This window comes from Panthera leo, chromosome B4 (assembly GCF_018350215.1).
Source record: "Panthera leo isolate Ple1 chromosome B4, P.leo_Ple1_pat1.1, whole genome shotgun sequence".
Taxonomy (NCBI): Eukaryota; Metazoa; Chordata; class Mammalia; order Carnivora; family Felidae; genus Panthera; species Panthera leo.
Window position 1 is genome coordinate 4,966,428 of NC_056685.1, and position 14,651 is coordinate 4,981,078.

Below are 14,651 nucleotides of genomic sequence, written 5' to 3' on the forward strand. Positions count from 1 at the left end.
GGAGGAGTTCGTGCCCGCCGCCGGCCGCCGCGCTGCCGGGGCTCGGCGGGGCGTGCACGCAGTAGGGCGAGGGGCGCCCCCACACTGCGTTCTGTGGCCCGGGGAGGGGACAGCTGGTCGCCCCTCGTCGGTTGCTGAGGACCGAGTCTTGGGGGACGTGGCCTCGGTGGCTGGTAAGCCAGCATTGCCTTTTCTGCCCTAGTGTTTTGACCTTGGGCGAGTCACTTGATTGTGTCCTTCTGCCACTCTTTCGTTTGCGGTCTCCCTTCCCTTTTCTGGATATTAAGAAAATTGGGGTGAGGTGGGAAGGCCTCGAACTTGTTTTGTTGAGATCTAAGCAGGCTTTATCGGGTGATGGGAGAGATTAGGGCAGGTACTGAGTTCTTAGCCAGATCTTACTGGCTATTAGTCACTTAAACCTTCTGCTGTTTTCAGTCCAAAAGTTGCTATTTGCTAGGCCTGGAAAGAGGCTTTACATTTTTGTGTTGTGCTGTGTGGTAAAGTACTTTACGTTAATTATCTAATCTGCAAACAAGCCTGTAAGGCATCGTTACAGGTGTGGAAATTGAGGCCTGAAGAAGTCCTTTCCCCCGTGCAACTACAGGTAGTATAGTCCTCTGGAACAAAGGTAGCTCCTAGCTGGTGGTTCCTGGAGCTGTGCTCGCATAGGTTAAGGGAGATAAAAAAAAAAAAAAAAGACCTCTGGTTAGGGACCCATGAAAACAAGCCCGTTTTCCTAACGAGCATATTGAATTTGGTTCATTTACTGAGTGATATGGGTAGTCATTGGAGACAGAAGTGGGTCCAATATCAGCTTTGCCAAAGTTACATTACGTCTTGCCACTTCAACAAAAGGTAGGCATCAAATTATTTTGAAATGCATGACGTTTTAGAACATGCCCAGTATTGCTTTTACTACAGCCGTTGGTTTGGTGCAAATGGAAGTTGAACATCTAGTAACTTCCTATTTTTTGCTGCTAATGCCCTCCCCCATCCTAATTACACACGGCTTCACCTTTTCTTGCCTTATGTCTCCAGTTTCCCTGTTTTAAAAAACAAAATGGGGGGACACACACAGATGCACAATAAGAATATTTCAGACCCAGAGAATTGGTTATGTAACTAGTGCCCAGCGCAATTAATTCTGCCTCTCCTAGGTTCTTCAGCAACCTAGCTTCCGTATCCCCCTCTAGATAACTAGATGATAATGGACATGAGCATGACCACAGCCCTTGTAATTTTCTAGAGCAAAAGCTTGGTGTAGAGGGAAGGAATCTTTATAGTATGCTAACAGATGGAGCTGTGCTTGGGTCTCGCTGATTTCCCAGTTGGACTGCCCGTTCCTTTTGTGCAGGCTTTGGAATTTGTGGTCTGGTGTTTAGTGTCACATTTCTCACATAGTCAGTGCTGGCATTGTGATTTGCTACGTGGCTGTCTGCTCTCCTTATGTCGTATTTCGTGGTGCTGTAGCATTCAGCTTTGGTCATCAGTTCATGATAATTGACATCTTTTTGTGATCTGGGAGTGCATGAACGCTATTGGTATTGGTCTTAGAACTGTACGTTCAGATTTGTTGCCATCGTCTGTTCTCTGCTCATCATATCCCTCTATCCTTCCCAGGCTGATTTTATTTGAAAGCTGAATTTGGATTCTGTCTGTGCCCTTTGGGCTGTGAAATCACTTACTCCTAGAAATTTATCTGTCATCAGAGCATCTCCCGTCGTCTTAGAGCTTCAGCTGTCTCTCTCATGCCTTTTGAGGACCAGTCCTTCCTGGAGCTTAACCTGGCATTTCACAGGTAACTTTAGAACAGAACAAACAAACAACTGTTTTCAAAACAGGAAACTTTCATCTTCCCCATCAAGGAAAAGGCAAGTGAAACAAAAAACATTATCTCTCTTTTACTCCTTAACATGGTTACTGACCTGACCACTGGGTTCCAGGCAGAAATGTCAGTTACCTTTGTTGTCCTTTTTCTCTTTGATCTCTTTCAGTCTTGTCAAAAAAGAAGTGTTGAACTTCCTTCCAGTTCCCCTTCTCCCTGTTTCTGCTGCTCCCAGGCCTTTACCAACTCTTGTCTCGGTTAGGGAAGTGACTTTGTCTTATTTTACTGGCAGTCTCTGTGTCTACCCATCCTCTGGACCCAGCTTCCAGGATTACTGTTCTGGAGTGTGGATTTGACTGTACATTGACCCGGCTGGTACGCTGGATGATCCCCTGAATCTCCTACACTAAAGCCCACAATTCCTTTAGTGTTATATTTAACGCTTTGCAATCTGTGCCTCTAAATTCCTTTTCCAGCCTTGTTCCCCATCCATGAACTTCTTGTTCTAATGAAATTTGATTTCACACCACACCAATGCTGTGCTATTTCCCTGTGTTTTTTGCACATACTGTTTCTCCTGCCTTACTGAATCCTACTCCTCTTTCGAGGCTGAACACTTCATAAAGCCCTTTTCAACGTTGTTACTCTGTCCCCTTTACTACCACAGCCCTTCGTGTGTGCACTTGTGCAGCATTTATATTGCCTTATGTATGGTACCTTGTGTTTGTTTTGTGGGCTGCCTTATGGGCAGGCAAAATCTTTCCTGTGTTGTGTGCTCACTGTTTAAAATAGCATTTGACATTAGAGATACTCAGAGAGGAAGCCCTCACGGTGTTTATAATGAATCTGGGTCATGGTAGATATTTGAATACTTAAAAGTGGTCGTGGAATGAATGGACAATAGAACAAGCGTCTCAAATATATGAAAATGTATTCTGGTCTGTAAATAGCCATCATTGTCTTATTTTTCCTTTTCTTTCACCGTTCCTTTGTATCCTTGTGAGAAACCTGCATCTCTGTCCTTGTGCACTGTAACAAGTGAGTGCTGTCTCTCCGTGGGGAGCAGGTGTTTGTGGGGCGTGAGAGGATCTGAGGAAGATGAAGCCTGGGGGCCTAGGCCTTTGGGGTTTAGGGAGAAGCAGGATGTGGCGGTGGGAGGGACCTGTGTCATAGGAGCTAGACCCGGAGTGTTTTCTTTCTGTGTTTGTTTCTTGTAGTAGTGCTAATGAGGACAAACTGTTTTGAAGTTTTTCCATTTTGAGCTTACCGTATTTAGTGATATTTTCCTTTCAGCTAACATTTCCTAAATACTTGCTTGTTATTAAATCTCTGGTTATGACATTTCAGTGAGTAAAAAAAAAAAAAAAAAAAAAAAAGTGATCCAGAAATTAAACCTGAAGCTGCTTTTTTTTTTTAGAAGCTGCTTTAAACCTTTCTGATTATGGAAGGCAGACTGTGACAGTAGAAAGAACACTGCCCCTTAGGGAGTCAGAAGAACTACGTGCCGTCACCTGCAAGCCGCATTGTGACTTGAAGCAAGCCTTGTCTGAGCCCCCCGTGAAATCGTGGCCCCGTCGTAGCATTGCGTGAAGTTCCAGTGGGCATATGTGAAGGAACTTCAGCAGCTACGAAGCACTTAGAAGCTGTGAGGTGTAGGGGAGGGTTTCGGAGCCAAGGAAGAACCAAACTTTTATTGAGGGAAACAACGCAGTGGTTGTGCATTTGTTAGTTTAATCGCAGTCACTCATGGAACAATATGTGCTGGGTGCAGGGCTGAGTGAGTCCCTCCTTCCTCCCTCCTCCCCCCTCCCCCCTCCCCCTAGAATACAGACCTTTCAGTCCAGCAGGGAGGACCTGTTAACGTACAGTTGGCGATAATATAATAACGATAAAATAATGGCAAGAGTGGTACAATTTGCCTATGAGACGTAAGAAGTACGTAGTTACGTGAATAATTGTTACCAGTATCTCAGAGATGTGAGGGGGTGGTTTTATCACTGCGGGGTGCTTGCTGGCTCGAATGAACACTTTCTGCAGTGCTCAAGTTGGGGAGGTAACTCCGTTAACTGTGTTTAAATTGGGCCCTTAGTTGCAGTTTGAGCTGTGAACCCCTGTCCTCGCACCGCAGCACACCCCCGCTGCCTCCATCAGAAGCGCGAGAGGGAAAGTGCCCACCTGTCCGTCCTCACAGAGCCCCTCCGAGAAAAGCGGAGGCTCATGGGGAGCCAACACGAGGTTCGAGGTTCGGGGACGCAGTGAGTTAGTAGCAGGACTGCCCTCTGTGGCTCTTGTTCTGAGCACTCTCTCCGATCAGGTACCTTGTACTAGAGAGTTACCTAGATTTGTTTATTTTTTTAAGCGGTTATTTCGCAATCTTTTCCTCCAGAAATTGGAGGCACTTAGTATCTTCATCTTGTCCATTGAGGTCTGTAACCTGCAAGTTTTAGAGGACTTTCTGTTATCATTTCTGGTTAGTAATGTAGAAGAAGAAAGAAAGTACTTCATGTTAATTTCGATGATCCTCGACCGGTTAAAGTAGGTTTGGCTGCAGTGACAGGTCCAAACATGTAAGGACAATCAGAGTTCATTTCTCCATCTTCTAACAGTCTGAGGTGGTTCCACGTTGTGTGTGTGTGTGTAAGTATCGGAGAGTGGTAGATGGGGTGGCACTCTTTAAAGCAGTCATCCAAGGACCGAGGCTGCTGGAAATGCTTCCATTTTGAACTTGGGGCTTCTAAGGATGCCCTAGGGAGTCCAGTTCTCCATTAACTGGAAGAGGGGCACAGAATGGAGGAGTAAGCCTGAGAGGTCTTGTGGTCCTGACCTGGAAGAGGAACCCGTCCCCCCCCCCCTTTTTTTTTTTTTTAATTTTAATTAAAAAATTTTTATTTTGAGAGAGAATGAGACAGCAAGCACGAGTTGGGGCAGAGGAAGGGGTAGACAGAATCCCAAGCAGGCTCCGTGCCAGGAGCACAGAGCCCGACGCGGGGCTCGGACTCACAGACAGCGAGATCACAACCTGAGCCAAGATCAAGAGTCGGATGCTTAACCTACGGAGCCAGCCAGGAGCCCCGGCACCCATCCCATTTATTCACGTGCCATTGGCTTCAGCTCAGTCAGGGTGACATCCCAGCCGTGGTCGAGACAGAGGAGTGTTAGACGAGCTGTGTACTGAGGAAGAAGAGAAACCACTGTCTTTGCCACAAAACCAAAAGCACCCCGCTTTCTGTGACTTGTCGTGCAGCAGAGATCCTGGAGTGAAGCCGACGGATGAAAACAGGATTGAGGAACCACAGCCACGTGTTTCTCATTCATCGAGTATTGGAAGGTCTGTTACTTGCAAGGAGTTGTCCTCAGAACTTTGAGGGATAAGGTGATACAGTGGGTTCTCAGCCGTAGAGGGGCTGCTAGTCTAGGAGAGGTTGAGAATAACTAGTTCTAGGGAGGCTGGCGAGGGTCCAGCCTCTGTCAGCGGGCCTGGCACAGGACAGAATGGCATCTGTGCAGAGATTGGATGATGGGTGAAGGTCATAATTCCTCCCGGTAATCACCGCTTTGAAGTCAGACAGCAGAGAGTGGGAACCTGAGGTGCTCGCGGTCTGAGCTGTGGGTGCTCGAAAGGGGGGCCATGAGAGTGGGGGTTGGGGACACATGTCAGGCTGTACGAAAGCCATGACAGAAAAAGCAGTGTAGGAACAGGCAGAGTTCTGTGTGACAAAACGGCTTTCGTACGTTCTCAGTCTTTCCCTGTCCTGGCACGAGGGAGATGATATGTCTGTTAGTCACTGTGCCAGGGTCCCAAGAGGGGTGCAGACGCCTGCTGTGGTACGCAGGGGACCCCTATGGCACGGGCCTAACCTTGCGAGCTTGTCACAGAGCACTCTCCACCTGTGCTCCTTAGAGACTCTCCAGCAGCTTCGAACAATAAGGGGAGCATCGCGCGCTTGCCGGTCAGAGGAGGGAGGCATGCCGCGAGGTTCGGGTGATTCAGGAGGAGGAGGCAGCATTTGAGCATCTGTTTCGAAAAGTTATATTTGAACCGCTGGCTTGTTAATGAGAATGGAGAGGTGATTAGAATTTTGCTCTGGTATTTTTTTTTACCCTCTCACAAGAACCTTCCTGCTGTTACAGTGGATCCTGGGCCTTTCAGGAGACGCCCTGGTGTGGTGGACTCTCATCCTCACACGTCAGCCTCGATGGGACGTCATGAAGTGTTTTCCTGTACGTTGTCTCATTTGGGCCTCAGCCATCCTGTGCATTCAGCGTGGCAGGCTATCGTATTGCCGTTTTTAAGGATAAGGGAGTCAAGGCTTTCGGTGGTTACTGCCCCTCCCAGGCGGAGGGGGTCTTCCGATTCCGGATCTGAGAAGGTGCCACACAGCCCTTTAGTTCAAGGATTTGACTCCAGGGTAGCCGGACACGGGGCTGCTGGCTCTCAGTGCGGTGGGTCAAGGCGCATCATGTCTCCGAGATCTGAGGGCCAGAGAAAATAACAGGCTGGTTTTTCTGACTTCTCGCTGAAGTCCGACAAGTAATTTGTGATGTGTCAGTCCAGTCAGAGTGTCCGCTCTGGCTCCCAGGCAGGCAGTCACGGGCTCAGGGGACGCCATCTCAGATGGGCGATGTCCAGAAGCCAGATCTCTTGGCCTAGGCGCCCTGCTCCTACCGCCGCTCTTAACTGTAGCTTCCTCCATGATGGCTTCACGCCAGAATACACGGGAATATACCAGAACCCTCCGGAAGCAGGGCACCGTGTTCCCCTCATACCTGTTAACGTCTTTCCTCTGCTCTTGTGCCTTTGTAAGGTTTCTGCAGACATTTTATTCTCTCCACAAACATTTAAGATTCTGACGTATTTTTACAAAATAAATACCTACCTTGTCCATATTGTCTGCTTTTCCACAAGCAGTTCCTTTTGGGTATTCCTGATGTTCTCTTGTCTGTCTGGGGCAGTGCCTTTAGGAGGCCCCCCTGTGTGGTCTGCCCTTGCTGAGTTCCACATGCAGGCAGTTCTGTGGCCAATTCCTAGTGATCTTGGAGCTTGGGGTCCTGTGCCCCCCAACCTAACCGCTCCCCTGCTCTCTCCTCCTCCTTCACCCTCAGTGGCTGTTGAACAGGTGCTGTGTGCAGAGGGTACAGTAGCGGGAAAGACTTAGTTTCTTACCTGCTTGGAGCACACTTCTTGTCGGTCTGACTCCTGGGCATGTGTTTAAGGCATTACTACCTGGTTGATGGTCATTATCAGTGCCTCTGTGTTCTCATTATGGCATCGTTGTTATAGTTAGTCAGCTGGGGAAGGCTGGGATGAAGCCATTCTCAGGTACTTTTACAGAAAAAGTTCCAGGGTGAGTGGCGTCTGTATTAGTACCTCGTCTATACACACCTGCTGTCAGCTACTGTCTGGTTTAACAGTTTCCAGGGGCGCTTGGGTTTCTCAGTTGGTTAAGCGTCCGACTTTGGCTTAGGTCATGATCTTGAGGCTCACGAGTTTGAGCCCCGCGTCGGGCTCTGTGCTGACAGCTCCGAGCCTGGAGCCTGCTTTGGGTTCTGTGTCTCCCTCTCTCTCTGCCCCTCCCCCACTCATGCTCTGTCTCTCTCTCTCTCAAAAATAAGTAAACATTGAAAAAAAGTTCTTAAAAAGTTTCTGAAAGCTGAATTTAGGGGTATATTGTAGACTTGGGTGGGCATCTAAGCCCTTGATTGACCCCGGTGTTCGAACTGGTTCTGTGTCTCTTGCCTTTTGGACGTCTTCCTTTACCTGACTCGTACCGGTTAGCTGAGCACGTCTGAGCTGGCCCCAAGGCCCTGAGTCGTATGGATACGAGTGGTTTGATGTCCCTTTTATTCTTTTGTGACTTTACCTGTGACAGCTTTCCCCCTCTCTCCAGGCCACTTTGGCAGTAGACCTTCACCTTCTTTAAATAAGATACTCTCTATTAGTAACTTTTTGTTCCTATCTCCTGTTCTAATTCTAGACATTCTATTTGCCGGCTCTGAAACAATTGGGGATATTTGAATTGCTAAAAAAGCAAACTCAGTCATACATTTGGGGTGGGCAGTGTTAGTGGGCTTATTGGTTGGAATTGTGCAGCTGAACCTGGTGTACACGGAGCACCCAAATTGGGGGCCAGGATTTGTCAGTATTCTGGAAAGCGCACTGTAGCTTTACCTTCTTTCACCTTTACTGTTTTTTACCGTTTACCTTCTTTTCCTTCTTTACCTTCCTTTGCCAGTCAGACCACAGGTCCCCATTCAGGCAAAATGGTTAGGTTGTTGACTTTTGTTATATGAAGGGTTTGGAGCAGAGGTGGTAAAGTCCTGCTTACATACAAAAAGAGAATAATCAGACTTTAAGTTTATTTTTTTCAATGTAGAAAATTTCAAGTACATTTTATTTTTTTAATATAGACACAGCTCACATTCATTTTTTGCCTCTAAGCGTGAATGAGGCTATTTTTTTTAATGTTTTTATTTATTTGCTTATTTATTTTAATGTTTATTTTTGAAAGAGAGCGAGAGTGGGGGAGGGGTAGTGAGAGAGGGAGACACAGAATCCGAAGCAGGCTCCAGGCTCTGAGCTGTCAGCACAGAGCCCGATGCGGGGCTCGAACTCATGAACTGCGAGGTCATGACCTAAGCCGAAGTCAGATGCTCAACTGACTGAGTCACCCAGGCGCCCCATTTTTATTTATTTTTGAGAGACAGAGTGAGTGGGGGAGGGGGCAGAGAGAAAGAGGGAGACACAGAATCCGAAGCAGGCTCCAGGCTCTGAGCTGTCAGCACAGAGCCCAACATGGGGCTTGAACTCACGAACCATGAGATCATGATCTGAGTCAAAGTCGAACACTTAACCGACTGAGCCACCCAGGTGCCCCAAGATTAAAAAAAAAATTTATTTTTAAGTTTACATCCAAGTTAAGTAGCGTATAGTGCAACAGTGATCTCAGGAGTAGATTCCTTAATGCCTCTTACTCATTTAGCCCATCCCCTCCCCCACAACCCCTCCAGCAACCCTCTGTTCTCTGTATTTAAGAGTCTCTTATGTTTTGTTCCCCTCCCTGTTTTTGTATTGTTTTTGCTTCCCTTCCCTTCTGTTTATCTATTTTGTACCTTAAGTTCCTCATAGGAGTGAAGTTCTATATCTGTCTTCTCTGACTTATCTTGCTTAGCATAATACCCTCTAGTTCCATCCACATAGTTGCAAATGGCAAGATTTCATTCTTTTTGATTGCCGAGTAATGCTCCGTTGTATATATATATATATACCACATCTTCTTTATTCATTCATCTGTCGATGGACATTTGGACTCTTTCCATAATTTGCCTATTGTTGATAGTGCTGCTATAAACATTGGGGTGCATGTGCCCCTTCTAAACAGCACACCTGTATCCCTTGGATAAATACCTAGTAGTGCAGTTGCTGGGTCATAGGGTAGTTCTATTTTTAATTTTTTGAGGAACCTCCATACTGTTTTCCAGAGTGGCTGCACCAACTTGCGTTCCCACCAGCAGTGCAAAAGAGATCCTCTTTCTCCGCATCTTCGCCAACATCTGTTGTTGCCCGAGTTGTTAATTTTAGCCATTCTGACTGGAGTAAGGTGGTATCGCATTGTGGTTTTGATTTGTATTTCCCTGATGATGAGTGACGTTGAACATTTTTTCATGTGTCTGTTGGCCATCTGGATGTCTTCTTCGGAAAAGTGTCTATTCAGGTCTTTTGCCCATTTCTTCTTTTTTTGGGAGTTGGGTTTGATAAGGTCTTTGTAGATTTTTGGATACTAACCCTTTATCTGATATTCCATTTGCAAATATCTTCTCCCATTCCATCAGTTGCCTTTTAGTTTTGCTGATTGTATCCTTCGCGATGCAGAACCTTTTTATTTTGATGAGGTCCCAATAGTTCATTTTTGCTTTTGTTTCCCTTGCCTCTGGAGACCTGTTAGTAAGAAGTTGCTGCCGCCAAGGTCAGAGAGGTTTTTGCCTGCCTTTTCCTCTAGGATTTTGATAGCTTCCTGTCTTACATTGAGGTATTTCATCCATTTTGAGTTTATTTTTGTGTATGGTGTAAGAAAGTGGTCCAGCTTCATTTTTCTGCTTGTCGCTGTCCAGTTTTCCCAGCACCATTTGCTGAAGAGACCGTCTTTATTCCATTGGATACTCTTTCCTGCTTTGTCAAAGATTAGTTGGCCATACGTTTGTGGGTCCATTTCTGGGTTCTGTATTCTGTTGAAAACAGACCTATGTGGCTGTTTTGTGCCAGTACCATACTGTCTTGATGATTACAGCTTGAAGTCCGGGATTGTGATGTCTCCAGCTTTGGTTTTCTTTTTCAGGATTGCTTTGGCTATTCAGAGTCTTTTCTGGTTCCATACAAATGTTAGGATTGTGAAGCTCTGTGAAGAATGCTGGTGTCATTTTGATAGGGATTGCCCAAGATTTTTTTTTTTTTTTTTTTTTTTTTTTAAACTTCTGTTAAGCCTTCAAAGAATGAACTGAAATTTGGAAGGATCATTTCTGAAGAAGTTAAGGGCCAAGGGGGATTAATGATAAAAAAAACAAACAAATTGTGCTATAGTTATACTCCTCAGTGACTTGGTTTTAGACATTTTCATGCTTAAACGTTGAGTGAGCTTCTGGCATTTGACACTATGATTTACATGAGTATTTTTAGGACCTGTGAAAACCGCTTTTCTTCTTTCTTGACCATCTTCTGGAAAGGACAACTTTAATTCTGTCCTATCTATTCCTGTCTTTTCTCTCCCCTTTTTCTTTCTTTTTAAATGTAACTAATCAAAATGCTGAACAGTAGTCTAACTATTCTATCTAATGCCATAAGGAGGTAGTTAGATCTTCTATGTGTTAACAGATACAGAAGCATGAAGTCTTGGCTAAACATGAAAATAATATCCTGATGGGAAACGATTAATGTAAAGCTACTAATGTCAATACCCCTGGGACACAGTTGGTGCTGTGATGCGTTGCTAAGGGAGGGTATGAAATTTCCTCCTCTGCAGATCCTCCAGAGTGTATCCGATTCTCTTCTACTTGGGGGCTTTGCTCCTGTCTTCTACATCAACGCCAATACTGACATGCTCTGGGGGCGGAGAGGCATACATCGTGGTCCCCTCAAGGAATTTACAGTGACTGTTTCATTAGTCACTGTGTTCTGCTTCTGGGACTCAGAGAAGCTAGTATGCACAGGGGATGACAAATGAGTTTATTTTTGCAAAGGTGTAGCCAACTCTGAAATATTTATGGTTATTATGGGAACATCAATGGCCTGGCTGAAGTCAAGGAAAAGATGCCAGATCTCAATTTATCCATTAGTGGTAAATTCCTTTTGAATAAACAGTTCATGAGCAGGGCTTTCAGAAGGTATAATAAATAAAAAGAATCATTTTAGGATCTTATTTTCGGGTTCTTCCTTAAATTCTAAGGAAGAAATGCTAAGAAAACTGTAAAATGACTGAAAGTTGATGGGAATATAGGGACGAAGGAGAGGGCTGGCTGGGGTGGTCCACAGTGACTGTGGTTCTGGAAGTTAAGTATAATTTGCTGGCTAGCTTGTAGAGTTGGTGATAACTAACGAGTGTCCCATTTTTTCTGCCTGTTGGTACAAAACAGTGAGACGGTTTAAACGGAAGCATCTTACAGCCATCGACTGCCAACATTTGGCTCGGAGTCACTTGGCTGTGACCCAGCCCTTCGGTCAAAGATGGACCAACAGAGACCCGAACCACGGTCTCTATCCTAGACCCAGAACAAAAAGAGGGACTAGGGGTATGTCTTCCCAAAATACCTCCCATTTCAGAATCTGTAGCGTGTGTGGCCTTTGAGTATCTCCTGGTGTTTGTAAATATCCCTGCTGTTATTTTGTAGTCCCGTTGCAATAGTTTGACACGTTTTTCATTATTTGTGAGTTTCCGTGAAAACTCCATCCACTATATATGGTTGGTAAAAGCCCCAGGAAAACGTGGCTGAATGAATTCCGTTAGCTTGCTTAATCACAGCGTGGCAGAAGACGTGCATCAGCGTCAAACCACTGCGATTTCCTGACTTTCAGTAGTCCGTCAGTAAGTCTGCTGGGGCCATTAGTATTCTCCAGAAGGTCCCCTCACCTAGTGCTTTCATGGTAGGCTGTACCCTTTGTCCCCTTGTCCCCGGGTTGCTGCAGTAACCTGTCTCCATGCCGTTAGGTTTTATTCCAAATCAACTGGAAAATACATCATCAAGTTAATATTCTTGAGTACCATTTTCTGTCATGCCACTGCAGCGAAGTGTTCCCCTGTTATCATCCTGGACGCAGGCTCAGACTTGGCCATCACCCAATACTTATTAATTACATGCAAGTTCTACTTCTGGTAGTTTGGTTTTCTCATTACCCCTCTCTATGCCACACGAAACCCTACTTTTGTTACTAATACCTGTTAGTGTAATCCTGATTGCATTATTTCCCTTTGATGTATTTAACTTCAGAATCCAACTCAGATCTTACCTAGTCATCTTTAAATATTGTCTGATGTTGTTTATCACTTTTGGAACTGCCGTAACCAACTAATGAGGCAGTTTAAACCCAGTGGTGATCTTTTGTTTGTTTTGTGTATATTCAGTCAGCTTCTCTGTGTTGTGAGTTCTTCGCTGACAAAGACTTCATTATCATGTCTATGTTTCCGTGCAGAGTTTTAGCACTCAGCATGTGGCAGTCTCTCCAGATATTGGTGTGATTGAATCCCACAATTGGAAAATACCGGGATTTAACCCAGACCTATCGACTTTAAACTCTGGGTTTCTATCAGATTGCCCCAGAATCAGTTATACTTTTTTTTCACCTAACGTAGAAAATATTAAATTCTATAAATTCTGTTAAGGCTAAATCTAGTTTTGTTCCACTCTCTTATTTTCCAAAGTAAGAATTCTGGCTACAGCCATTTCAGGAAGGAATCCTGTATTTTGTTGTATATATTGCTGAGGGTTTAAAATACATCGGTGATGTGTGAAATCACCATTTGGACTCCCTTAAGTGCCTAAAAATCTGGGAGGTCAGGGACTGTATATTCCATGGTTCACTTTTTTTTTTTTAATGTTTATTTATTTTTTGAGAGAGAGAGACAGTGTGAGTCGGGGAGGGGCAGAGAGAGTCAGAGACACAGAATCCCAAGCAGACTCCAGGCTCTGAGTTGCCAGCACAGAGCCTGACATGGGGCTCGAACTCACAAACCATGAGATCATGACCCAAGCCGAAGTCAGATACCCAACCGACGGAGCCACCCATGCACCCCTTTCTTTCCTTTTTTTTTTTTTTTTTTTTATCTTCATGTGTCACTTTCTATTTGTCTCAGAATCACAGGTGCTGCATACATACTTCTCGAATAAATGCATGGACTAGGTTAGGTACCGCTCTGATAATATGAAAAGGATATTGACTCCCTTCTTTTTATTTTAAGATAAATTAATATGTTCGCTTCACAGGAAGAAAAAAACATAAAGGGATTTTAACTGAGTCAAAAGAGTAGGTTTTCCTGACTCCTAATAACATGAAGCCTTTTCTACTCATGCAAACTTAGATTTTCTGTTGTAAGAGCGAGCCAGGAGAAGTGAGTTTTTGTTAGTGGGTGTGTCCACGTGAGCAGCTGTTGACTTTTTGTCTGTCCATTCAGGTGTTCAGTTTGTACATACTGCGAGGTGGAATGTGGTCCTCAGACCAGCCAGAGACTGGCCTTTGTCTCTTTCTGTGTACGTGTCTGACTATATGATAGAGCCACATGGAAATATTTTTTCAATTAAGCCATGTATGTAATCACTCGACCTAAACCTATCCTCCTCTCTTCTCTGTGTTAATACACGTTAATTAAAAAGTAGCCGGTCTCGTTTGGGTCCACAGTGGGTCGGCGGTCACTGTCCATTTCTTGTTCATCCTGTTTGGGTTTCCATACAGGTCAAGGATGTCGAAGGTACGGCACTGAATTCCTCCTAGCTGGCCAGCAGCGGCGCACCAATGACATGGCCAAAAGCAATTCTGTGGGCCAGGACACCTCTAAGGACTCGGAGGGGGAAATGATCTTTGCCGCGGAGAGCAACTGTGCCCTGCCTCGAGAAGGTGATGGAGAAGCCAGACTGGGCTCGTCAGGGTCCGCGCCGCCTGCGAGGAAGCGGTCCCGGTCCTTCGAGGACGAGAGGAATCCGGCAACAGGGACCAGTCAGTGGGACGGGGCTTCTAAGAAAACACCACGGCATCATTCGCTCCTGTCATGCCCAAGACCCCGGGAAGCCAGGCAGGAAGCAGAGGACTTTGTGTCCCGGCCCTCTGCGGAGTCTGGAGAACCCAGCCAGGAAGTGGAAGACGTCGGTCCTGACCCCATTCCTGACTCTTACTATGGGCTCCTGGGGACCTTGCCTTGCCAGGAACCCCAGAGCCACATGGGCAGCCTGCCCAGTGAGGTCCTGAGGCACATCTTTGCTTTCCTCCCTGTGGAAGATCTCTACTGGAACGTGAGCTTAGTGTGCCACTTCTGGAGGGAGATCATCAGCGATCCGCTGGTACGTATAGCACGCGTGGCTCTCTGAGGTCTTCTCTGAAAACACGCGGATTAGTTCCACCTAACGTGTGCCTCCGATCTTTGTGCCGCCTCAGAAATGGTGGTTTCTGTTTGCCTGCAGAATAACATCCAGATTCCCCGGGGGGCTTTTAAGGCTTTCCTTGTTTGTCCTATGTGTTTGCAGCCTCCTTGCTCGGTTCTCAACATAGGCCTGTGTTCTCTCCCCAAGTAGCTTTCTGCATCGTGAGTGTCGACTGCATATTCCTCACCCTTTACTGGGTGGTCCAGCC

The 14,651-nt window shown here is 45.8% G+C and overlaps 1 protein-coding gene across 9 annotated transcripts in view; it reads left to right on the plus strand.

The window, feature by feature from the left end:
• FBH1 (F-box DNA helicase 1) overlaps positions 1 to 14,651 on the plus strand; it is a 49,749-nt gene that overhangs the window by 312 nt on the left and 34,786 nt on the right. For 3 of the 9 annotated variants that reach the window (XM_042944765.1, XM_042944764.1, XM_042944768.1), the window contains exons 1-4: positions 4,824 to 5,153; positions 5,957 to 6,046; positions 11,450 to 11,605; positions 13,761 to 14,362. In XM_042944765.1, the coding sequence (XP_042800699.1) occupies positions 5,096 to 5,153; positions 5,957 to 6,046; positions 11,450 to 11,605; positions 13,761 to 14,362 (906 nt within the window). In that variant the 5' untranslated portion in view covers positions 4,824 to 5,095. Of the gene's footprint in view, positions 1 to 101; positions 1,799 to 4,823; positions 5,154 to 5,956; positions 6,047 to 11,449; positions 11,606 to 13,760; positions 14,363 to 14,651 lie in introns of those variants that run through there. The other 6 variants (XM_042944773.1, XM_042944766.1, XM_042944767.1 and 3 more) reach the window with 6 other exon arrangements.